Source organism: Molossus molossus, unplaced genomic scaffold (assembly GCF_014108415.1).
Source record: "Molossus molossus isolate mMolMol1 unplaced genomic scaffold, mMolMol1.p scaffold_m16_p_1, whole genome shotgun sequence".
Classification (NCBI taxonomy): Eukaryota; Metazoa; Chordata; class Mammalia; order Chiroptera; family Molossidae; genus Molossus; species Molossus molossus.
In genome coordinates, this window is record NW_023425344.1 from 117739894 (window position 1) to 117764668 (window position 24775).

Genomic DNA, 24775 nt, shown 5'->3' on the forward strand with positions numbered 1-24775 from the left:
TTTTTTTGGTATTTATTCTAGAGAAACCACTTGCTTCTCAACTAGGGATTGATCCTGCAACCTGGGTATGTATCCTGACCAGAACCAAGCCCATGACCCTTTAGTGCATGGAACAACACTCCAACCATCTGAGCCACAAAGGCCAGGACTGCAGGAGCTTTACACAGCCGCCACACCTCCCCAGAATGCTGAAGGGAGCAACCTATGCAAGATACTCAGCTACTGCTTTTCCAGCACCTCTGGCACTATGGAGATGGACAGAGTGACAAGTGGCCTGAGCTGCCTGAGCTCCCACCAGGAGCCTTGAGGCTCATACCATTTTCACCCACTCAGAGGGCAGGGATCACCTCACCCCCACACCCCCATCAGAAAAGAGAGGCAGCAGGCGCTTCAGCTGCTGTTTATTGACATACAGGTAGGCTCTATAGCAACAGGCCTGGAGGCGGCTGCAGTAGTGGGGAAAACGAAGGTGGAGGGTGGAGTGTTTGTCTGCAGCAACAGCTGAGTGGAGTGCAGGAACAGGAGTGCACAACTAGGTGGGAGTAGGGAGGCTGAGGGGGTTGGACAAGCAAGTGAAGGCCAGGGCCAGAGTCTGCTGAAACTGGAACCACTGCCTTCTCTAGTTGTGTCTTCTGACCCCAGGCTAGGCTCAGGAGTTCTCGGAGTATCCATTTCTACAGGAACTGGATGGAGTACACACAAGAGAAGCAGGAGCTGCTGCCCTCTATGTAAAGCTCTGGAGCCTCCAGTCCTGCACCTTTGCCCCTCTGGCTTGGGTGGGGCGATAAGATGGGCAGTCTGGCTCAGGGCTACCTCACCTGAGCAGGGTCTTAAAAATCATCATGTGTTACAGAGGCATTAATCTTCTTCCCTGGTGTCCCAGTCGACCAGTGCCACACTACAGCTCCAAATGAGCACTACAAGCATCGCTGGCTTAATGGATGGGTTGGGGAAAAGGGATGGGACAGGGACTGGAGGAGGGGCTTAGGGCCCATCACGGCACAGGCACTACACGCATGGTGTTGGTGAAGCCAGAGCCAGGACGCCACCCGGTCAGCACAATGACCACATCTCCCTTCTTGAAGAAGCCTCGAGCCTTGCCTGAAGGAAGAAAAGGGACGTGAGTGAGTAAATGCCAAGTCAGGCAGTTATGAACCTGGTACACTGCCCCACAGCCCAGATAGCAAGCAAGGCTGGCTGACTATTACTTCTTTACACCACCAGGTGGCCCCAGTTTCATAGTGCAGGCAAAAGTGATGAGGGCAGTCCCGAGATTTCCTTATCACTCAGATGGCAGAGTTGGCAGGGACCTTTGGACGTCATTCATTTTATACTATGGAGGGTGGAGAGCCTGCCCAAGGTCAGAGCTAGCTGCTTCCTCTTATCCCATGGCACTCTACACTTACGAAGGGACAGAGGCCACATCAGTACCTTGTGTGTGTGCCACCCCACAGTGCAGGAGCTCTGGCAATTTTATTAAAAAACAAACAAACAAACAAACAAAAAACCCAAACCAACATCCCAGTAATGAGCAGATGCCAAAGAATGGACAGGCCTGATTATCCAGGACACTTCAGCTGTGGGCCTTGGACTTGGAAGAGTGAGGAGACAAATGGGGTTGCTCAGCCCCATGACTCAAAGGCCCCTCTTCCTTCCTGGGCTCAGCCCAGGACTTCAGGGAAGGGGATGAAGTAATCAGAGAGAACATTCCCTATGAGAGTGGGAAGGGCTCTTGTACCCTAAGGTGTGCAAGCATCCCCACCCCTCACTCACCAACATTCATGGCCAAGTTCACCCGGAGGTCCACATCCTCAGCCCAGGCCTCCTGCACTGGGTCCTTACACACCACAGGGAAGATGCCACGGTACAGGTGGGCCTGGCGAGCTGTCTGGTGATTACGGGTCACAGCAATGATGGGGGCACGGGGGCGGTACCTGGCTACCTGGTGAGCAGACCTGAGATGGGATGAAGGATAAGGCAGAAGAGACCATCAAACAGTGTCCCAGAAGCCTCCCAGGAAGCCACTCATGCGCTTCAATGGCGCATCCTCTAACTCGCTGTGCCAGCCCTCTTCCTGCATCCTCCATAGCACAAAACTCCTTTTCATAGCTATGCGACCCATTTGCTCTCCACCACTGCCCACAGGCCAGGACTCCAGGATCCCACTGACCTAGCATGGTCAGTCTCACCCACTTTCCCCACATGGCCCATAGCTGGCAGAATGCCCCCCTGGCCCAGCCTCACCAAAACCCCATTTCTCTAGATGCCAATTACCCCTACAAGCCAAGCAGCATGTAAATAGCATCTGACTCTTGATATCTGCAAAGAACAGGAACAGAGCTTACCAACCACCCTGGAAATCTCTAACACAAGCCATCTTCCCTAATGCTGGGCTCTCTCTCCACCCCATGTGTCCCCCAGGTCCCTGAAACAGTCCCAGCAACTGAGCTGTAGAGATCAGTGAGTATCTAAGTGAGGGCAAGACCAGGAGCTGGAAGTGTTGGTGTGGGAGGCTCTGCCTATGCAGATTCCTTTGGAATGTAGGGGCCGCTCTGAAGCCCCAGTGCCGGGTACTTCCCGTACACTTGCAGTTGTCTCAGGAGCTGGGGAAGAGCGTGCAGGAGGGACTGGACCCTAGAAGACAAGCTTTGAGGACACTCAACAGGTGTTAAGGAAATGTAAGCCATAGTATAGCAGAGAATGCTCTGCCTAAGGCCTGGCTTTCAGAGGGAAGCAATTGCTGAAATTAGGATGGGCTAAGAGTGAAATCCAAGAAGACAGGAATTAAAAATAGCCAGATAGCAAAGGTTGGACATTTTCATTAAAGGTCAACCCCAACAGTGGAGCTGTTTATCCCGAGCTGTCTGTGAGGGAATCTGCCCAGATCTAGTGTTTATAGGCAGCGCCCCCACCCCGCCCCGCTGCTTCTCAGTGCGTAGGGACTGCCTGTCTGCTCCTTTACCAGGAAACCCTAGTTGCCCTGTGGGCAGGGATGAGGAGCACACCCCAAGACTCGGGGAGTGAAGGATGATAACTCAATGTCCAGTAGTAGGAAGGGATCATAAGTCCATGCCAAACATAGGCCTCAGCCTGGCTGCATGACAACACGGTGACCTTTCCTGGACCAGAAATCACTTCGGAGTTCATAGAGACTCGTGCACCAACCAAAGAACAGCACTGATTTTCCAAACCGAACCTTTAAAGAGCACACAGTAACGGAAATAAGCAAAGCTGGTGCCTTGCACTACTTTAGAGGACCAGCTTTTAAATACCAAGTAATCAACTGTAGTCAGTTTATCTGTAGTTATGCAGTGAAATCCTGATGATGTAAACTTGCTTTGGATCCAAATGATCCCCCATGCCCTTCGAGTGCTGCCTGGAGTCCTCTGAGCCCAGGGAACGGGCTCTGCTCCTTCCTGGATCCTGGCCTGGGGCTGAGGGGAGTCTTCCCTGCAGGGTCCAGGTGGCAGGCAGCAGGGTCTTACCTTGGCTCAGTGCCATCTGAGCATCGTTCAATGCACTGCTCCCAGGACCCCGAAGGAAAGGTGCCACTGAGCAGGGCATTCCCAGGGAGCTGCTGCCACCTCCTACCTGCCAGACTTGGTGAGGACGATTATGGCCCCACTGCAGCACTTGAAGGAGGCCTCCACGGCGCCCACGGCGGCGGCTTCTGTGGGGTCGCTGGTAATGGGCGCCAGGCGGCGGAGTTCCTCAAATAATTGCAAGTGGTAGATGGCGGCCTCTGCCTCACGGGCAATCTAGGGGAGCAACATCCGTCCAGAGGAACGAGACGGGGACAGAGCTTTGTCAGAGCTGTGCCACAATGGGAGAGGGAGGGGAAGAGTTGCACAGACAGCTGGTGAAGAACACGCCCCTGGGTGCAAAGGCCAAGAGGAACCCAATCGCTGTAGGTTGTGCACTGACCAAGATCAAGAATCCCAGGAACCAGTCCTTCACCAGGTGCCTGTGACACCACCTGTACCTACTGAGCTAAAGACCCTTCGGTTCTGCCCTGCGCTCCCTGACTGGCTTCCTGCAGATGGAAAAAGAGGCTCTGAACCCAGGCCCCAGGTGCAGGGCTGGGCCCTGGCTGTTTTCTAGAGCAGCTGGAGCAAGACGCTGGTTAAACTACAGAGTTAACTGCCTTTAGGGCCCTACCTGCCAGACTCCGTCAGAACTATCAAAGCTGCTGCTAAACACTTATAAGAAGCCTCCACGCTGCCCATGGCCATGGCTTCCATGAGGTCTGTGGAGTGGCTTGAGCCTCGCACAAGTTCTTCAAACAGCTTGCGGTGGAACATGGCTGCCTCAGCCTCACGAGCTATCTGTAAGGGTTAGCGGGGAGGGGAGGCAAGGAAGAGGGAATAAGGAAGGGAACAAATGAGAGACAACAACATGGAAAGACAGAATGGGAAATTAATCAGAAAAGAAGGTAACCTTAGGTTAATTGGCTAAATCTGTCCTTCAGGCAGATGCAAAGAGACAGGGTGATACAAGCCTGCTCAGGGCTGTGTGGAGGATTTCTAGCCTCAACTGCTGCTTCCCCTCCATCAGAGGGGAGAATGGCTCTTCCATTCTGGAAGCAATTTTTGATTGGGGGTTGGGGGTGGAGAGAAACACGGCCAGGCTAGGCCCATGCCACTCCCTGGCAGGACTTGACCACGCTGCCTCATGACACAGCTCACAAGAAACAGGTCCTTCCTCCTCACATGGCTGTCTAGTTCCCCAGGGCTTCTTGCCCTTCCACGCACACATGGAGGGCTTGGCTTGGCTTGGCTTCGGGCACAGGGGTGCTATGAGCCTTTCCAATGGCCTGCCATGGAAATGCACTGAGCAGCGCTGGAAAACTGTGGTCAGACAAAGCTGAAGCCATGCGGCTTAACTGCGTTCTAAGCAGAAGGGTGGGAAACTGGGAACTTGTCAGGGTAGACTGAACAGCCATGTGGAGCAGATGCCTGTGGAAGCACGCAGGCACACTGAAGAAGACATCTGATTAAAATCTAATGATTAAAAGTTATGAAAAAGCCACTCAGTTATTTACAGACCACCCACTCAGATAACACTAAGGATTAAAAAGAAAAGTTAAGCTTTAGATTATAATGCAATTACCAGCATCTTACAGAATAATGGGTGAGAGAAGAATCAGTAATATCATCTCATTAATTTGACAGTATAAGCAGATGTGTGGCAGGATTTCCTAGGTTAAAGGTTTTCTCTTGGCAAGAATGGAATGCATGCAACCCAAAGGACAGGGGACAGGAACAGAAACAGAAACTGAACCATACCTGGTACTGCCTAGCCCTGTCTAGGTCATTTACTGCATCCGTTAGACACAGGAGAAAGCAGTTAACAGTAAAGAGAAGCTGTCAGCCAGTGTTAACTAGGGACACGGAAACGAGAGGCCAGCACCATGGGCCCAGACCCCATAACTCATCTTTTGAGCAGGGCCATGTAATCCAAGCCCTGCAGTTCTCTCTAAGGTGTCCATCTGTTACAGGAAAGATTGGGGTCTGGGAAACATGAACATGGAAGTGAGAGCTCAGAGCTTGATTCTTAGTCTCTGACCCCAGTACAAGCCTCCTGTGGAGGCCTGGCCTTGTCGCTGTGAGATAGAGCGCTATGTTGCAGGACAGAATACTGGCTTTGAAGCCAGATCTGGGTTCAAACTCAGGCTTTATTATCATGTAACTCTCATCTATAAACTGGGGTGACTTCTATGTCTTACAGAGGTCAAGAAGACTACATCAATCTACACAGTGAATACTTGCAGTGAATATTTAATGCTAAGTCTATAATTAAACATATCCCATATAATATGTTTTATAGATAAGGACTTGAGAGGCTATGCAATTTGCCTAAAGACACATTCAAGTCCCTTCATGGTTTCATGGTTCAGTAAATGAGGTCACTCTTCCACCTCCCAGGCCACGCCTGAAAGCAAGGCAATGAGAGAGAGGAGATGTGTGCAGACCCCCTAAATACACAAGCAGCAACCCCAGAGGCGACTGGTTCGAGGCTCACCATCTCCTGGGAGAGGGAAAGCACTTTCCCAGCCCTGGGGCCGTCCTGAATGCACTCAGGTACCCAAGCATCGAAACAGGGAGATGTCTCACAAATGGGGTGGCATACCCTTCAGGGCCAGGGTACACCCCAGGGACAGGATTTCATCGTGGGTGGGGAAATCCACGAAGGATGCTGAAGACAGCCCAGAAGACAACTTTAGTTAAGACATCTCAGTTCACTACTGAAAAGGTATTAAATTATACATGACATGTCTTCTCTGGAAGCTAGTTAAGCCTAGTCATTGAACATACAGAAAATGAAGGAGAACGGAAGATATCTAGGACACCAGTTCTTTTGGGGAGATTATTTTAAGTTTGAGGAAATGCAGAAAAGGAGGTATCACACAAAGGACATGGGGTCCCTTTGTTGACTGAAAGGGAGTAGGAAGGTTAAAGAAAAACCATTTCAGGATAAGATACAAGCTCACTGAGCTACACATTATAAATCCTGACCTAGGACTATTGCAGGAAAGTTAATTTGTAGCACTCATTTTCTCAGGCATAACCCTGAGAGCTGATCCCTACGTTAACTCTTCAGTAAGCAGGAGCAGACAGGGCAGAGGATCTGAAGCCATGAGCAACAGTTAGGCAGTGGGACATGGCGGAGCCTTGAAAAGCTAGTTAGCTTCCTAGGGAAAAAGAAGTGATCTCCAGGACTCTGTCAGATGCTCTCACTCCAGGGCCAGCCAGGATCAGCCATCCTTCCACTTGTCTCTATTTCTGAACCTACTGCCTGTCACTTAAACCCATTTTTAGTCTGGGGTGAGTGCACAGCAGGTCCAGCTGCAGACACCATGCAAGGCCAGCTCACAGTCAACTCAGTGTGGACAACAGCCTCTCGGGCAGGCCCAGAGGTCCCTGTGGGGGAGGGATCTGTCTGTGGGATAGGTGGGGAATCAAAATGGAAGCCAAACAAAGAGGATGGCTTGGAGCAGGAGGCCTTGGCCTTTTCCAGAGTAGGACAGAGGGGTACAGGTCCTCTGGGCTGTCCAGAGGAAGAGGTACAAGTATTCCGGCACTTGAGCCAAGGGAAGGAGCCCGAGTGATTGGGCTATGTCTGAGGAGGGAGAACATCTCCAGAACAGAAGGAAATAAGAGGGTTGCTGTGGGCAGGGAAGGCTGAACAGGAGAAAAAAATGACCCATACCCCCACACATACCTCCTCACTCTTGTGTTTGAAGGATAAAAGATGTGGGTGCAGAAGCCTAAAAGCAGCCTCCACCCCAGCCTGAGCCTGGGCACCGGGAGGTCCCAAGAACTCACCAGGTGTTGCATGCGCACAGCCTCCAGCGGATAGTCCCCTTTGGCTGTCTCTCCAGACAGCATGATGCAGTCAGCTCCATCCAGGACTGCATTGGCCACATCACTGCCCTCAGCCCGGGTGGGACGTGGCTTCTTGATCATGCTCTCCAGCATCTAGGAGGAAACAGAGCACTAGTCTTCAGAGACAAATGACTGTAAGCTGACTCCTGGATAGTGTGTATGTACAGAGTATGGCTTTGTGTAGGTGCATAGGGGAAGGGGACAGAGGTGTATGTGCTTGCAACATGGGACATGGGGAAGGGTCCATGGAAGAGATCAGTGCAAGCATGTGTAGTGAGAAGAGGCACATGCCTGTGTGGCACAGATGACAGGTTTCCCAGCTCGGTTGCACCGCCCGATCATCATCTTTTGAGCAAGGAAGACCTTCTCTGCAGGAATCTCAATGCCTAGATCACCTCGAGCAACCATGATCCCATCACTGGCTTCCAGGATCTCATCAAACCTGATGGAAAGGTGGAGAGAGGTTATGTGGAACAGGTGCCACCAGTATGGTGACCCAAAGAAACTTTTCCTGGGATTCTCAGACTCAGCTGTCCTTATAAAACAGCCATCCACGATGTCACCATGGATGCATGGAGGTGGTGGGGATTCCAGCTACCTTAGTTCGCCAAAGCGCCTGACAGTTTAGTCTGCTGGTTCAGCACTAGTATGGATACTTCATGAGGACAGGGGAGGGAGCAAGGTTTCTTCTAAAGTCCCACAGGCTCATTTTTTCTCCATCTGCAACTTATGAGGCCCCTCCTGGGTCTCTCTGCCATTTCCACTCTAGTCAACACTCCCAAGAAGAAAGGAAACCTAAGACCTGCTTATAGTTGCCAACAGAAAGGTCCATGGCCTCTTCCAGCCAAGACACTTGAGGGCTGCTCCTTGAGGTGCCCCCTCCAACTTGTGAAGGGAAGAAAACATATAGCTCTGCCTGGCCGGGGGCCAAGGTCAGCTGGCTTATCAGGATAGCAGAGGGAGGACCCCAAAATGCCTAATGCAAAGGACATCTATACAAAGCCAAGGATGGCAAGGTCACAACAGTGGTAGTTCCTTCCACCCTCCACAAGCACAAGCACAAGCACAAGCCCAACCCACATGAGTGGGTCTAGGGTTTTACTGAGTCTTGTTTTTAGTAGGAAATCAAAGAACAGATGTCACCAAGCTGGCCACAACCATTTGGCTCTAGCTGGTGAGCACTGGGGAGGTAATGAGCTGAGCTGGGACAATCTAAGCCTCAAGGAAAACCACATGCTCCCCTCTGGGAAGCTGACACCATGCCAGAGCTCGCCCGGTCACTGAGCCAGCTGCTCTCTAGGTGAAGACTAGGAAGCTATGACCTTCAGCATCAGCACCAGGCCCCGAGCTTCCACAGGGACCCCTCCTAAGAGGCTGCCGCCTTCTCTCTTGGTGGTCCCCGCATTCCAGTAAACACAGGTAGTGCTCCTGACTAGGGGCACAGCACAATGGCTCCTGATCCTCGGAGCAGGGACCCTGTCCTCTCTAAAGCCAGTCCCTGGGTCTCTGGAACAATGTCAAGATGCTGGCATACCAATCACCTGGAAAGCTTTTTCTTAGTTAAACCTCAGTTCTTGAACACCTCCCATCTTGAACAATTCATTTCTCAGCCCGACAACCCTTTCAAGCTGACACCTGCATGATCAGTCACACGTGTCTCAGTGACAAAGGAGAGAATGTATGACGTTGAGTCAGTAGTTTGACAACCGAGGTTCCACAGTACCAATGCCTTCCACTCTTCCCCTTCGGGTACGCTGGTTTGGTGGGTCTGGAACAAGCTCAGGAGCCCGAGTTCTGAGGCACAGGAAGCCGGCTCCTCACCGGGTACACTTGGCTCTGCAGAGAGCGGGGCTGGGGCTGAAGGAGGCGGAGACAGATGGAGGGCACTTACCTCCGAACACCCTCATGATTTTCGATTTTGCTGATTATCTTGATGTTCTTTCCTTTTTCTCCCAGGACCTTTCTGACTTCATGGACATCAGATGCCTTGCGAATGAAAGACGCGAACACCATATCTACATCCTGCTCTACCCCGAACTTCAGGTCCTGGATGTCCTTCTGTGACACGGCAGGCAGGTCCACAGCGGCCCCAGGGAGGTTCACACCCTTCTTGCTGCCCAAAGAGCCACCATTCTCCACTTCTGTCACCAAGAAGCCAGCACCTGTGTGAAATGGAGTAGATCAGGTGGCAGGGCTATGCGGCACGTGTCCTCAACAGGAAGGGAAGAAACAAAAAGCCGCGGTCTCCGTCCCCAGGGCAGTAAACTGGGAAGCAGCACAGCATGGGCAGTGAAGCCTGAGTCCACCCCACTCCACTAACTTTGTAACCTGGGCAAGTCAGTTAGCTTCTCTGTGCCTCAGTTTCCTCACCAGTTAAATAGGAATAATACCTAGTCATAAGGTTGTTTTATTTTATTTTTACTTTTTTTAACCCTCACCTGAGGATATTTTTCCATTGATTTTTTTAGAGTGGGAGGGAGGGTGAGGGGAAAGAGATACACTGATTGGTTGCCTCCCGCAGGGGATCCAACCCACAACTGAGACGTGCCTCCGACCGGGAATTGAACCCACGACCCTTCGGTCCGTGGGCTGACACTCTAACCGCTGAGCCAAATCAGCCAAGGAACCAAGGTTGTTTTAAAATTTAAATAAATCATCATGTAAAATGCTTAGAATAGTGTCTGGTACTTAAATATGAGCTATCATTCCCAGACATACTGGTGTCCTGCACGTATCACACTGAGGGATGGAGGAAGGAAGCAGAAAGCCCGAAGTGGTGAGCACGCACAAGAGAAATCTTCTCGTATGCTCCCCAGGAGCAGGACTAAACCGGACTGGAGTCTGTTTTTGAGGATAAGGAGTTATAAAAGGGATTTCTGAGAATATAGACTCCATCCTGCTGTCAGCCAAACAAGCTTCCTCTCTTCCTGTGTCCAGGAAATTTAGAGATGGGAGCTGGTTTTAGACATACCTATCTCCTTTACCCGCAGAGAAATAAGTCCATCATCCACATAGATCTTGCTGCCCACTTCCACCACCTTGCAAATGTTCTTGTAGTCTAGCCACAGGGTGTTCTCGTCACACTTTTCCATGTAGGCATCATCCAGAGTGATCTTGAGCGTGGCCCCTTTCTTCAGCTCCACCTCCGCGGTGCCGCTCTGCAGACAAGAGAGAAAGCCACAAGTTCAACCTTCAGAAAACAGGCAGGCCCTCCTGGCAGGGAAAGAAACGCTCAGATCTTGGGTAAGAGTAATAATAAAGATTTTCCTTTGGGAATAAATCATCATATTGTCTAATTTAGTATATTTCAAGGAAATAACCCCAGAAAAACCTATAATGTTTTAGTGATGCTATTCAATGATAAGAGAAAAGAGACAAATTGCTCTCCAAAGGTAGAGATTTGAAGTAGTTTTTTAGAGTAAAAAAGGTTCCTTTTTGCTATTGTTTCTTAGCCGAGTAGATTAAATCAACATTTTTACAGTGATGAATAAAACCCTCATTTATACACCTAAACTCCGAGGAATGTGGCTTCCAGCAGGGCAGAGACGGCCGATGACCACCCATTCCTGCACCTTCCCTCTCCTTTCTCCCCAGGATACTCACGCCCTTGATGAGTCCAGTTCGGATCTCAGGTCCTTTAGTGTCCAGGGCCACAGCAACTGGCCGGTAGAGGATGGGATCAGAAGCAAAGCTTTCTGTGGCTGTGCGCACGTTCTTGATGGTCTCTGCATGGTACTGGGGGGAAAGGAGGGAAAATGATGAGCATCCTCCCACACACTAGGACCTAGTGCTGGAGCTAAAGCTGATTACTCTGGAAAGACCTGTGGATGTTCTAGGCCTCCTTCACCACTGTCTGGTCTCAGTGCCATCCATACACTGAGTACCCTCCCTGCTTATTTCAACCTCCTTGGCTTCCACTCACGTCTATCATAGCACTCACTCACTCTGAGGGCCAAAAACCATTCAAGGCATGGGTGTAAACATGTCTCAACATAAAGAAGCCTGTGTCCCCTCAGCGGTTCTCTTCTCAGAACTCATCCAATAAAGCAGACAACAGGAGTAAAAAGCCCAGGGTTGTGTTTAGATAATACTGGTCTGTCAGTCAGTGTCAGATGCTGAATAGATTTGTTAATTCTGAGCTTTTCCACTATTGATTCCAGCTACAATTCAATCTGAGAGTTATTTACTTAAGCTAACAGTGGCTCAAGCTAAATGAATGGTGGCTCATTGCTAAGGTCATACAGACCTATTTTCACAATTACTTTCTAGAGTCTGATGAGAGATGAAAATGGAATAGGGAAAGGTGGGAATATGCTTTTCTCTGAACCAAATGCCCTTTGCTATTTTTATTTCTCACTTGCGACAAATCTTGACTTCAATTTTCTCTTAAGCCCTTTCTCTTTTTCCATTTGCTGTTACTGTTCAACTCAAAGCTAACATGTAAAAAGTTCTTAAATGGTGTAATCAATATGACATTGCTGACTCCACTGGTGCTTCTACTGGCTTCGTTATGGCGACTTGCAGCCCCAGCGTAGTGATTACTGATGATGAACCAGATTATGACCTAGATTTATTTTGTGTACCTAATCATTATGCTGAGGATTTGGAAAAGGTGTTTATTCCTCATGGACTAATTATGGCCAGGACCAAACAGCTTGCTCAAGATGTGATGAAGGAGATGGGAGGCCATCACATTGTAGCTCTCTGTGTGCTCAAGGGAGGGTATAAATTTTTTGCTGACCTGCTGGATTACATCAAAGCACTGAACAGAAATAGTGATAGATCTATTCCTATGACTGTAGATTTTATCGGACTGAAGAGCTACTGTAATGACCAATCAACAGGGGACATAAAAGTAATTGGTGGAGATGATCTCTCAACTTTAACTGGAAAGAATGTCTTGATTGTTGAAGATATAATTGACACTGGCAAAACAATGCAAACCTTGCTTTTCTTGGTCAAGCAGCATAATCTGCATAATACGAAGATGGTCAAGGTCGCAAGCTTGCTGGTAAAAAGGACCCCTCGAAGTGTTGGATATAGACCAGACTTTGTTGGATTTGAAATTCCAGACAAGTTTGTTGTAGGAAATGCCCTTGACTATAATGAATACTTCAGGGACTTGAATCATGTTTGTGTTATTAGTGAAACTGGAAAAGCAAAATACAAAGCCTAAGATGAGAGTTCAAGTTGCGTTTGGGAACATCTGGAGTCCTATTGAAATCATCAGTAAAGTTATCAAATGTTCTAGTTCTGTGGCTGGCTGCTTAGTAGAGCTTATTGCATGTATATTCTAAGAATTTTATCTGTTTTGTATTTTTGAAATGTCAGTTGCTGCATTCCTGAACTCTTTATTTGCACTATGAGCCTAAAGACTATCAGTTCCATTTGGGTGGATTGTTATTTGACTTGTAAATGAAAAATCTCTTAAACCACACCACTATTGAATGAAAATATTGAAATTGTAACTGTAAGAAACATTTAAAGAAAATATATATTAGTTTTTAATCGGTATTTTAATTTTTATATATTCATGAAAGTACAGAAGCAATTGAATATTGTCAATTATACCACTATGTGTCTAGAAAAGTGAAAAACAGTCAAGTTTTATATCAATGACAACATCTAAGAGATAATGTTGTATCAGTTAAACCGTATGTCCTGGAATTAGTAGTATTTCAGTATTAACTGTATTTTCCTGCTTGTTCAGATTATTTTTGGTGACCCTTTGTTAACAGTTCTTTTTAAATACAAATCAATAAATTCCAGAAAACATTAATAAAAAAAAATGACATTGCTGATAACAGAGGCACCCAATTTGGCACTTTGTGGGCCTTGTCTTTTTTTTTTAATCCTCACCTGAGGATTTTTTTTTTTCATTTATCTTCAGATAGGGTGGAAGAGAGGGAGAGAGAGAGAAAGAAACATCGATGTGAAAGAGACACATCGACTGGTTGCCTCCCACACCACCCGACCAGGGCCAGGGATGAAGAACTGCAACTGAGGTACGTGCCCTTGACCATAATCAAACCCATGACTCATTGGTCCTCGGGCCAACGCTCTAATCACTGAGCCAGACCAGACAGGGCTGTGGGCCTTGTCCTTTAACCATCACCGTCCAGGAAAGCTGCACCTGAAAGTAGGAGACCAGCGGGGAGCTGAACCAGAGCTTAAACTCCAAGCATGGTGTTGCCTAAAGCTTGTGTCTGAAGTTCTTCAGCTTCTAATTCAGGTGTACGTGATAATGAGGACCCCTGGCTTTTTTGAGGTAGAGCTCCTTACTGTAAGTGATGCAAGTTTCTTTCTATTGCTGACTTGGAATAAAAACAGTACAGAATAGAATATAGAAATAGTTTAAAGGAATGGATATTAAATACTGTCAAATACCTTTTCTTCAGAGTTGATGTGAGGAGTTAAGAATACATGAAGTACTTAGAAATGAGCACACAGTAATTATTTAATGAATGTTACCTATTATTATCATCATCTTATATTACACTGATGACACTATTTAATTCCAATGTGTTTCTAGAATAAAATTTACTTGCTCATGGGTCTTGACTTTAATACTCTACTGGATTTGAACTGCTAAACTTAATTTACGCTTTCTGCATCTTCTAAGTGAGACTGTTCTAGTACTAAAACCTTTAGTGCTAACCTGTCTGGTTTCAGTAGTGTCCTTGTCTCATCTTAGTATCAGGGTTTTAAAGAACATATTGGTAAAATTTCTACACTTCTCAAGGCACTAGAACAGAATCACAAAGGATTTAACTATTCCTTAATGGAGACGCAATTCAACCATCAAAATCATTTGGGCCTGGTGTTCTGAGCAGAGGTAGATCTTACATTTTTAAAAAATTTTCTTAAGGCTGCTAGTCTATTAATATGTTCTACTGTGTATCCTTAGTCTTAGCCAGGCTTTCCAGGAGTTACTGCTTTACTGTTTTTAACTTCTTCTTCCTCCTCCTCTCCCCCCCCCCCCATCCTCCCCACCCCATCCCTGGCTTTGTTGTCCGTGTCCACTGGTTATGTGTACATGCATGTAAGTTCTGTGGTTTATCTCTTCCCTCCCGCCACCACCCATTCTTCTGAGGGTTGTCAGTCTGTATCCTACTTCCATGTCTCTGGGTCTACCCTATTCCTCAGACTGTTATAGTCATTATATTCCACATATAAGTGAGATCATGTGGTATTTGTCTTTTTCTGCTTGGCTTGTTTCACTTAGGATAATACTTTCCAGGTCCCTCCATAGTACTCCATTGTGTATATGTACCACAGCTTTGTTATCCATTAGTCTACTGATGGACCCTTGGGCTGTTTCCAGATCTTAGCTATTGTAAATAGTGCTGCTATGAACATGGGGGTACATATATTCTTTCTGATGGGTGTTTCAGGCTTCTTAGGGTATATTCCTAGAAGGGGATCACTGGGTCAAATGGAAGTTCAATTTTTAATTTTTTGAGGTAACACCATATTGTTTTCCATAGTGGCTGCACCAGTCTGCATTCCCACCAGCAGTGTACTAGAGACCCCTTTTTTCCACACCCTCGCCAACACTTGTTTAGTGACTTGTTGATGGCGGCCATTCTGACAGGTGTGAGGTGACACCTCATTGTTGTTGTTCTTCTTTTGTAAGCCCCAAAGAAACAGCTCTTGGCTTAATTTGTCAAATTTATTTTCTATTTCATTATTATTATTTTTTTAGGGAAAGAGAGATAGAAACATGGATGTGAGAGATAAACATCAATTGGCTGCCTCCTGCACACCCCCTACTGCGAATTGAGTGTGTAACCCGGGCATGCGCCCTGACCAGGAATCAAACTGGGACCTCTCAGTCCATGGGGCGACGATGCTCAATCCATTGAGCCACACCAGCCAGGCTATTATCTATTTCACTAAATGATGCTTTTAAATAAATTCCTTTTCTTCACCCTTTTAAGGTTATTTTAGGTTTTTCCCTAGTGTTTTGTTATTAAATATGTATTTAGTTCATTTACTTTTAGATTCTTGCTTTCTGACAAGTACATTTAAGTTTATACATTTTCTTATTACTATACTTATTTCTCAATTTCCATAAAAAGATTAAGTCAGAGAATATAGCCCATATAATTTCTACTTTATGAAACTTTAATTTTTTGGTGGCCTGATATATTTTGAAAACATTAGCATATTAAATAAACATGCATTTATGTTTTGGAGACAAAAATCATATACACATACCAATTACATTATTAAGTATTATATTACTCAAATCCACTAGATGGTCATCTTTTGGTATATTTCTGGGAGGTATACTGAAGTCTTCCACTATGGTTGTGGTTTTTTGGATGTTACCAAGTGGTAAAAAATTCTGTCACTCAATGCTGTCCTTGTGCAAAGTTCTAAATTTAGGTTGGTTAAGTCAGTATTTCTGGCCAACATGGCATTATGGGACCACACATCCAGTAAAAACACATCTTGCCCATGTGAAATGACAAAGTGGGAGCTAGAGATACTGTGGTAAAGCTGTGAAGAAAGAGATCCAATGTAGATGGTGGACATTCCTCTGTCAGAGTGAGGGAGAAAAGGCCATTTCTATGTTCTGCTTAGAAGAGTATTTAAAATGTTATATGATGTCACTTATTATGGAATATCATGAACAAAATTGATCAGAATAGATCTAGATGCCCTGGCCGGTTTGGCTCAGTGGTTAGAGCGTCGGCCTGCGGTCCGGAGAGACCCGGGTTCGGTTCCCGCTAAGGGCATGTACCTCGGTTGCAGTTTGTCCCCGGTCCTGGTTGGTCGTGCGGGTGGCAGCCACTCGATGTGTCCCTTCCACATCGATGTTTCCCTCTCTCTCTCTTTCTCTCTCTCCCTCCCACTCTATCTGTACAAAAAAATGGAAAAATGTCCTCGGGTGAGGATTAAAAAAAAAAAAAAATAGATCTAAAGACATGGAAGTAGGGAACAAACCGAGAAACCTAGGGGGCAGGTGGGGGTGGGGAGGGTGGCAGGAAGAGATAAACCAAAGAACTTATATGCATATATGCATAACCAATGGACACAGACAGTAGTTTAGGGAAAGCAGCAGGGGGTGGGAGCAGGGAGGAAGAGAGGGGTTCAATGGGAGAAAAAAGGGAGACATCTGTAATACTTCCAACAAAAAGATAAAAATAAATAAATAAATTAATTAATTAATTAATAAAATGTGAAGAGCTGTAAAGGCATGCCCCGGCTGCCAGTCTAGAGCCATGATACGTGGTCAAACTAAAACTTGTTTACATCACATCATATAATATTAGAACAATTTTCATCAGCCTCCAAAACCCAGATCCCAGGGACAGCCTCATCCTGGTCAAAAATAAAAAATAAAAAATAAATCCACAAGGGACTTAAGTGTTGCCCGCCCGTCCCCCCCCCCCCCCCCATCCTAATCTGTGAATAAACGTTAAAGCACAGACTATCTCCAAATGCCTCTTGCAGTTAAAAAAACCTACAAAAAACCAAACCCTGGAGCCAGCCTCCCTCCAGCAGGTGCAGCACTTGCCCCTGCAATTTCAGGGCTGTGCAGTTTTGTTTTATTGGATGGAAGAGGATATAAAGCCTAGTTAAAGGTCAGCTTCTTAAAATCTGCTTCTTCCCCTACACATAGGAGACCTTGAGTCCCTGATCCAGCAGGAGGGATCAATAGTGAAGCCACCTTCACTGACGTCTTTGGCTCTCTTTCGGCTAAGCTAACAATACCTGTAGTAATTCCTGGTGACTCCTGCTGATGACGCCCCCCTTTGGAAAATTATAGAACGTCATGGTGGACATGTCTTAATCTGACTGAGGTGCCTGCAGAACTGAGGTGCCGACTCCTCTGAACTTGGCCAGGCCTCCATGGTTTTTAGAAACCAGCCACCTGCCAGGCCATAGGCTGTTTATGGAAAATGGGTTAGGGAACCTATGATGAAGTCTCATGTTTCCAGAAAGGAGGACTTCACCTCTTGGATTGCTCTTCCTGAGACTTTATTTTTAGTCTAAACTTAACACCAACTTCCAAATGCCAGAGGGCAACCCCTTACCACCTGCCCTCATAGGGCAGCCTTTCTTTATACTGAATAGGAAGTACGGGTCAAGAATGGGGAAAGTTTGCCTCATACATTACTGCTCTGTCAATGCCAGTGTGAAATCTCAGGGCCCATGGTTGAGCCTGAAGGTTTTTAAAAAGGTACTGTCCCTCAGGGAGCCCCTATATTCCTCAAGATTAGTTTGTTCTGAAGTTGGGAACAGAAGCAGGAACGGAGGACTTTCCAAAAGCTGCCACCTGGTCACTGGGTAAGGCCCCTGTCCACAGGTCAAGTGAGCTCTTAAACAGCCCTAGCACTAATACAGTCCTACCAGGCTCCTGAGGAAGTGTTATGACTTAGTTTTATCTTAATGTACTAGAATCCCTGAGGGGACAGGCTGGGAACACAATTGCTGATGAAGTGGGGTACTGAATGCAGATAGTGTTAGTGCATTAGACTCAGTCCTTACCTTGCCACAGTGGAAACCCTTCTCTTAGACCTGCCTAGTTATCTTGGGTCTAAACTAGGCCAGAATCAATCTGCAGGGTGACCTTTTGGTTTGTCACTGCATTGCGAGCTATTACAGAAACCTGGGGTGGGAGAGTCCAGCCCTGTGGCCAGGACACCTAATGGCTTGGAGAGGTTTCCAGTGGAACCCTTTCACTTTCCCTTACGAGGACCAATGGTAGCACAGGTATGTGGGAGAACCATTTTGTATGTGGCAATGACAAAGCAGATCTCTGTGGCCAGTTGAGATGGCAGGAGAGGGGAAAAGGAGAGTAGGGATAGGCTAGTGAATCTATCCCCACTTGTAATCTTCCCACTTGCTGTAAACCATTAACTCATTCTTGCCTGGTCCACTGTTGCTCTTCACCCTGTTTCCTCCAAGCAATCCCAGTGGCCAAAATGTCTAGCCCAGGCTCACCTCGTGAGATCCATGAGAGAAGTTCATACGAGCCACATTCATTCCAGACTTAATCATCTCCTTCAGCATCTCCACTGATCGGGAAGCAGGGCCTAGCAAACAAAGTTTTAAAGATATAGTCTTAGTGATTCAAAAGATTAACACTTGAAACTTGCTTAGGTTTAGAGAACTCTCCTCACCCAAGAATATCTTTTCCATTGATTTTTACAGACTGGAAAGGAGGGAGAAAAGGGGGTGTGGAGAGAGAGAGGGAGAGAGAAACATTGATGTGAGAGACATCAATTGGTTGCCTTCCCATACATACCCCAACCGGGTCTGGGGATCAAACCTACAACCCAGGTACATGCCCTTGACCTGAAATCAAACTTGAGACCCTCCGGTGCGTGGGCTGATGCTCTATCCACTGAGCCACACCAGCCAGGGCTAAAGAACTCTTGATATTTTTTTTGCTCTCTAAACTTTTCCTCTCCCAAACAGCTCAAAATTCTTTCAAAAAGCCACATACATAGCTATTACTGTGTTAGCCCACTTTCTTGATTTAGGGGGACACTTCTATTTCCTTCAAATTTTACAGGCTCCCATCCAATCAGGAAAGCCCAGAAAAGACTTGGCCAGCCCTGTTTGCTCTCCCTGAAACCTAGCCAGATGTCCAACCACAGAATCTTGGTTGTACAAAGAATATCAAAAAGATCTTTCCGCCCTGGCCAGTTTGGCTCAGCGGTTAGAGCGTCGGCCTGCGGTACAGAGAGACCTGGGTTCGGTTCCCGCTAAGGGCACGTACTTCGGTTGCAGTTTGTCCCCGGCCCTGGTTGGTCGTGCGGGTGGCAGCCACTTGATGTGTCCCTTCACGTCAATGTTTCTCTCTCTCTCTCTCTCTCCCTTCCTCTCTCTCCCTCCCACTCTATCTGTACAAAAAATGGAAAAATATCCTCGGGTGAGGATTAAAAAAAAAAAAAAAAAAAGATCTTTCCTAGGTCTTGGAGAGGGTCCTACAGAGACATGCTAAGGAAGATAACTTCTAAATTTTGCCTTTAGCAGAAAACATAAAGCAGCCTCGCTGGTGTGGCTCAGTGGATTGGTCATCCTCCCATGGACTGAGAGGTCCTGGTTCAATTCCCGATCAGGGTACACACCCGGGTTGTGGGCTCCATTTCTAGTAGGGGGCATGCAGGAGGCAGCTGATTGATGTTTCTATCTCTCTCTCCCTAAAAAAAATTAACAAGAAAATACAAAGCATATTTTAAAAATAAACACGTTTTTATTGATTTTTTTAGAGAGAGATAGAAACATCAATGTGAGAAAGAAAACATCGATCGGCTGCCTCCTGCATGCCCCCTACTGGGGATCGAGCCTGCAACCCTGGCATGTGCCCTGACCAGGAATGGAACCAAGACTTCTCATTCTACAGACACCTCTCAGTCCATGGGACGTTGCTCAATCCACTGAGCCACATTGGCTGGGCAAGCATACTAATTCTTTATTGCAACTTCCTATGATCTGAGTTCCCATAAGTATCTGTGTAGAATCTTGCTTAGCACCCAGGTTTGCTACATTTCGTCTTTTCAGGAGAGAAAAGATCACTTCACATGAAACCTTGTTTGGGGGGAGAAGCACCACTCACCGATGGTACAGATGATGCCAGTGTTCCTGGCCGTGATGGGTGGTGAGTCAATGTCCAGGCGGCACATATGCTCCAGGAATGTGTCAGCCATGGCTGCATGCAGCTGCTGTGTCTGAATGAAGGCTGTCCCAACATCGCTATGGGGCTTCGACATGGCTGAGGTCCTGGGTCCAGAGTAATTAAAGAGTGTGATCAGTCTGAGAAGGCTGGGTTGTTACACACCGCTTGGCACAGGAGACCGTGCCCTGCTTACACATTAACTCAATAAGCATGCTTTGTGCACAAGCCACACTATGTGGGTGCTCCTAAAGTCAGGCAAAGGGCTCATGGGACCACGAGCAAGTTAAAAACCTTGTAACCATTGCATGTACTTCCCAGGCATCCACTGTAAGCAGACCTCCCTCACATGGCCTAGTTTCTACCTTGACAGCTTTCCTGCTGATCCTATAAGTAACATCATTTTACATGCACTAAAGGAGCGTCCTCAAAAGAAAATTGTAACCATCTTCCAGTGATATAAACCACTGACTCCTCATTTAGAACCTCAGTAAATCTAGATCTTTGTATGAAAATTGTCTCAAAGCTACAAACATCTGCTATGGGTGGAGTATCCACATTGCCTCTTAACAATACCCATCGAAAGCCAAAGTGATGTTCCTGGTTGTGAAGACAACCACCACTCAGGCAGTCCTAGCTCCGGAGTCCTAGGTTTTCACTCACCCAAAGCACCATGTAAATTCATTCCTCAACTTACCTAGGCCTGAATAGGTCCCAACCGCTGATGGGCAATACAAAACAGTCCCTGGACATGAAGCAAAGACCCACTGGAACCCTGAATGTAAAAGTTTTTATCCTAGGAATCTATACCTAAAAAAAAATCACATCTACTTTTGATCAGAAGGACTTTAGGATGTACAAAGCAATTTGCATAAAACCAAGGATAACCACAGTGGCCCTGGTCTAGTTTTAAAATGACTGCAGCTACATCTGCAACATGAGGAGATTCAATTTGCTTGTCAAATCTTTCCCCCAACTGATTTTCTGATGCACCATCCCAATTCCTCTTTGATGTCTGACAAGCACACCACTCCCAGTAACAAACACCATCTGTTCCAGGTAATTAAACAGCACAGGTTACAGTTCTGACAACTGTCCTGACCTTTGCTTTTCTTCATTACTGACTTACAACTAAACTCACTCAGCCAGTTAGCTGATTTGAAACAAAGTAAGAAGCTTTTGGCCAGTGCTTTGAAGAACTGTTAGGCAAGGATGTGAGCAGAAGATGGACACTTCTCAGCAGAAGGCTGTCACTTTCCTCAAGTTCTCAGATCAAGGGATATTCCTTCTAAAACCCTCAAGCCTAAATCACTTCAGCCCAGGCTCAGGGACAAATCCCTCTTCAGCCCTGTCCCACCTCGCCATCAACCTCAGGGATCCAAATCAAAGCCCCCCACCCCACATATAACCCTTACTTCGATTCCTTCTCCGTCCCTGACTTGAGGCCTCTCTGGCTGGCTCCAGTAGAGCATGCACCTAAACTCACCTCTGCCATCAAGACGTCTGGTAAAAGCCCAGGAAGCTTTGTGACCAGTTGTGAGCAAACCTTCCGTCGGCTACTAAAAATTGATGATTGTAAGTCCTCAACTACAGAATCTAAAACTTTTTAAATAAAGATACCAGTTAAGTATTCCACATGGCAAACACAGTTCTTTTCAATGTGCTTAACTACCCAATACACACCATGTTCCCAAAAATTAATGTCAACCCTCTCCTCCATGACCTATTTGATTCTGTACCTTGGACATATCCCAGTGCCTGTTGAATACCTTTTCATGTGTCTTAAGGCTTCGTTGTCAAAATCAAAGTTGTACCTCCACACTCCCCCATGCCAAAACTGAGAAACTTCTGAAGTACAGGCAGGGCCGCCAGGGCAGCCACACGCAGCTGGAGCAGAGCTGGCATGCTTCCAGAACACCCAGCCAGCTTAGGTAAGCCTGGTTGTTAAGGCAACGTTACTGAGGAGATGGTACCAGGTGGCACACGGAGCCAACTGGAACACAAAGGCCTTGCTGGGGCCTCCAAGTGGAGAGAGCCATCCAGTCGAAGACTGTGTCTTGAACAAAATAAGGTCTGAATGACTGGGTTGGAGTAACTAACCCACTCTTCTGGCTCTTCACTAGACCTGAGACATTAGGGTCTCCTTGCAAAGACCTGGCTGGGGCCACTGATTATCAGGTCATACCTTGTGTTCTCTGGGCTTGGGCTTCCGGTGACATAATGTTCTTTTTTTGGCTCAGGGTGGCTGCTTGGCCCCACTTGCAAAGACTGCTCGGAGCTGAGTAAGGTTTTCCCTGCGGAGCTGTACAAGGATTAAGGTAAAAGCTGAGTGCAACTAATGCTCTCTGGAGTAAGGGAAAAATTACTTTAATAACCAGGTATCCAGGTAGTAGCTGCTCCTAGAGATTCAGCTATGTTACAAAGAAAAACACAAGCTTTCCAAGAAAAAAAGAAAAAGAAATTGATACCAGAAAATTCTAAGGTAAAAGTGAGTTCTCACTGGCCCCTCTATGATGCTTTATACCCTCCCTTAACACCCACATATTTCTTTCCCTATAAAGTCTCTTACTAACACCAGAGCCTGATCCCTCCCCCTTCTCAGGTGGAAGGGACATACTACACAAAACACACGTAGAAAGATTGGGAGGATAGCAACCCAAATACTAACATCGTGTTATTGTCTGGGTGGTTGGAATACAGCACACTTTTTTCTTGTCTTTATTAATAAATTCACTAATGTGAAAAACGTTTATAGTAAGCAAAATTACAAATATACCTCCTCTAAGCACAATATATTTACAAGCATCTGGTAAAAGTGTTGAAATGAAAACAAATGTGAATCTCCCAGTTCCATGAAGTGACTGCTGCTTTATGCAGCTCAGGAGTACTCGGCATAAATGTGGCCAGTGAGACAAGGCATCTTGGGCTCTAGGTCTCAATTGGACAGTTTCACTGGCTTAAAAAGGTCAACCTCAAAGCAAAAAAAAAAAAAGTTAATATAGTTCTTAGAAAAATTCAATGCCAAAAACCTGTTAGTTACATGCCCAAATCCAGCAAAACTTCTTGTTTAGTCTGTCCTCAGGCTTCACAGCAAAATCATTTTTACGAGGATGTTCTGGTACAGAAGGCCTGCCTCCAGGACCAGAAAATGCCAGATTATATTGGGCTCAAACACTAACCCTATTTCACCATCTCAAATTCAATAGAGGTTTACAAGCTCTGATCTTTTGTTCACCCAGGCTATTAAATACAAAAATAACAAATAAAAATTAGTTTGGTACTTGAGTGGAAATACACACCAGCAATCAAAAAAAGCTTGCTTGTTAGCAAGTTGGTCTAGACTCCTACAAGGTCTCAGCATGTCCTTAAAGCCCTCTACTAGACCAGAGACCTCAGAGCTCATCCCTGGGTCACCAACTGGTCCCTCCATCTGTCTCCAAGGACCATCATGAGCCTCTTCTCTGGAGCACAAGCTGCCAATCCCTGAGTTCTGCCTAAAACACCTTCTGGACTCCTCCAGCTCCAGGACAGCAGCCTCAGCCCAGGTTTCTAATGGGCCTGCCCCTTCCTCACACTGTTCACCTGGACAGCGTCTGCCAGGACATGCAGCCCAGCCTGTGCCAGTCAGACTCACTACTGCATCCTCCTCTTTGGGAGGCACAGACATGCAGAGTCGACCTCCGGCCAGCAGTGGAAGCCCGGCGTCTCCACTGATGGCAGGAAATGCTGTGCCCAGGTATAGGAGCTTTATTCTTGAGCCTGAGCCCCTGCAGTAGGATCTTCCTCAGAGCCATTTCTCCTCTGTGAGAAATAAGACATCAATGGAGGTCTCAGTGCGGGCTGACAGGGTAGTCACAGCTCAGCTCCATGTGCCCCTATTCCCACCTTTCCTTTCTCATCTCAAGCAGCTTGTGGCTCTTTTCTGAAACCAGCAGGGAGTTGGGAGACTCATACAAAAAAACAAAAACCCGACATGCCACTTCTTAGAGCCTATACAACTGTTGGCAGGTTGTTTTGGGAAAGATTAATGCTTCACCATTTCTATCTTTCACAAAGGCCCAAATTATTCTGCCCTAGTAAATAGCCTGGCCTATGAACCTGCATGTGCATAAGCCCATTTTTTTTCTTTTGGTTAATCCTCACCTGAGGATATTTTTTCCATTGATTTTTAGAGAGTGGGAGGGACGGAGGGAGAGACAGAAAGAGAGAAACATTGACTGGTTGCCTCCGACCAGGCCAGGAGACTGAACCTGCAACCCAGGTATGATGCTCTTGACCGTGAATTGAAATGAAGACCCTTCAATCCAAGGGCCGATGCTCTAACAACTGAGCCATACCAGCCAGGGCAGATAAGCGGACTTTTAACCAGCCAGGAATCTCTGACCAATTTTGCTTTGATGCCAACCTCACTACACAGACTAACCCAATAGTGATGGCACCTGATGCCTGAAATTGTCTTCTTCACTCTGACATCACTTTCCTACTTAGACCTCCAAGTCTCTAAGCCAGCACAAAGACCTTTCAATTCCCAAATCTTCAAAAGGTCAGCATCCATTAGGGAGTTTGCATCACAATATGCTGGACAAGGCTTTCAGGCCAGCCTGCTCTCTAGCTCTCTCCCTAGACGATGGATCAGGGAAATATAATTCCCAAGAAGATCCAAATGGGTGGTAGGCCAGCCACAGAACCTAGGGTCTGGAGTGAACGGGCATGCATCCTGATGTACAATTAGACAACAGTGTATTTGTATACAGAG

At 46.7% G+C, this 24775-nt stretch overlaps 2 protein-coding genes across 3 annotated transcripts in view; one reads left to right on the forward strand and one right to left on the reverse strand.

The window, feature by feature from the left end:
* Window positions 1-384: 384 nt before the first annotated feature.
* The window catches only part of PKM (pyruvate kinase M1/2), a 30419-nt gene continuing 6028 nt past the window's right edge, over window positions 385-24775 (reverse strand). Inside the window, exons 2-11 of one of the 2 annotated variants that reach the window (XM_036269153.1) lie at window positions 19963-20126; window positions 18342-18433; window positions 10989-11120; window positions 10357-10543; window positions 9277-9547; window positions 7677-7827; window positions 7326-7478; window positions 3592-3758; window positions 1774-1955; window positions 385-1101 (exon numbers count right to left, since the gene is read on the reverse strand). In XM_036269153.1, the coding sequence (XP_036125046.1) occupies window positions 995-1101; window positions 1774-1955; window positions 3592-3758; window positions 7326-7478; window positions 7677-7827; window positions 9277-9547; window positions 10357-10543; window positions 10989-11120; window positions 18342-18433; window positions 19963-20116 (1596 nt within the window). In that variant the 5' untranslated portion in view covers window positions 20117-20126 and the 3' untranslated portion in view covers window positions 385-994. Of the gene's footprint in view, window positions 1102-1773; window positions 1956-3591; window positions 3759-4158; window positions 4326-7325; window positions 7479-7676; window positions 7828-9276; window positions 9548-10356; window positions 10544-10988; window positions 11121-18341; window positions 18434-19962; window positions 20127-24775 lie in introns of both variants that reach the window. The other variant, XM_036269144.1, reaches the window with a different exon arrangement.
* On the forward strand, window positions 11896-12746 carry LOC118634556 (hypoxanthine-guanine phosphoribosyltransferase-like). Its single transcript, XM_036269165.1, has one exon. The coding sequence runs from the start codon at window positions 11896-11898 to the stop codon at window positions 12559-12561; it is 666 nt and encodes a 221-aa protein (XP_036125058.1). The 3' UTR covers window positions 12562-12746.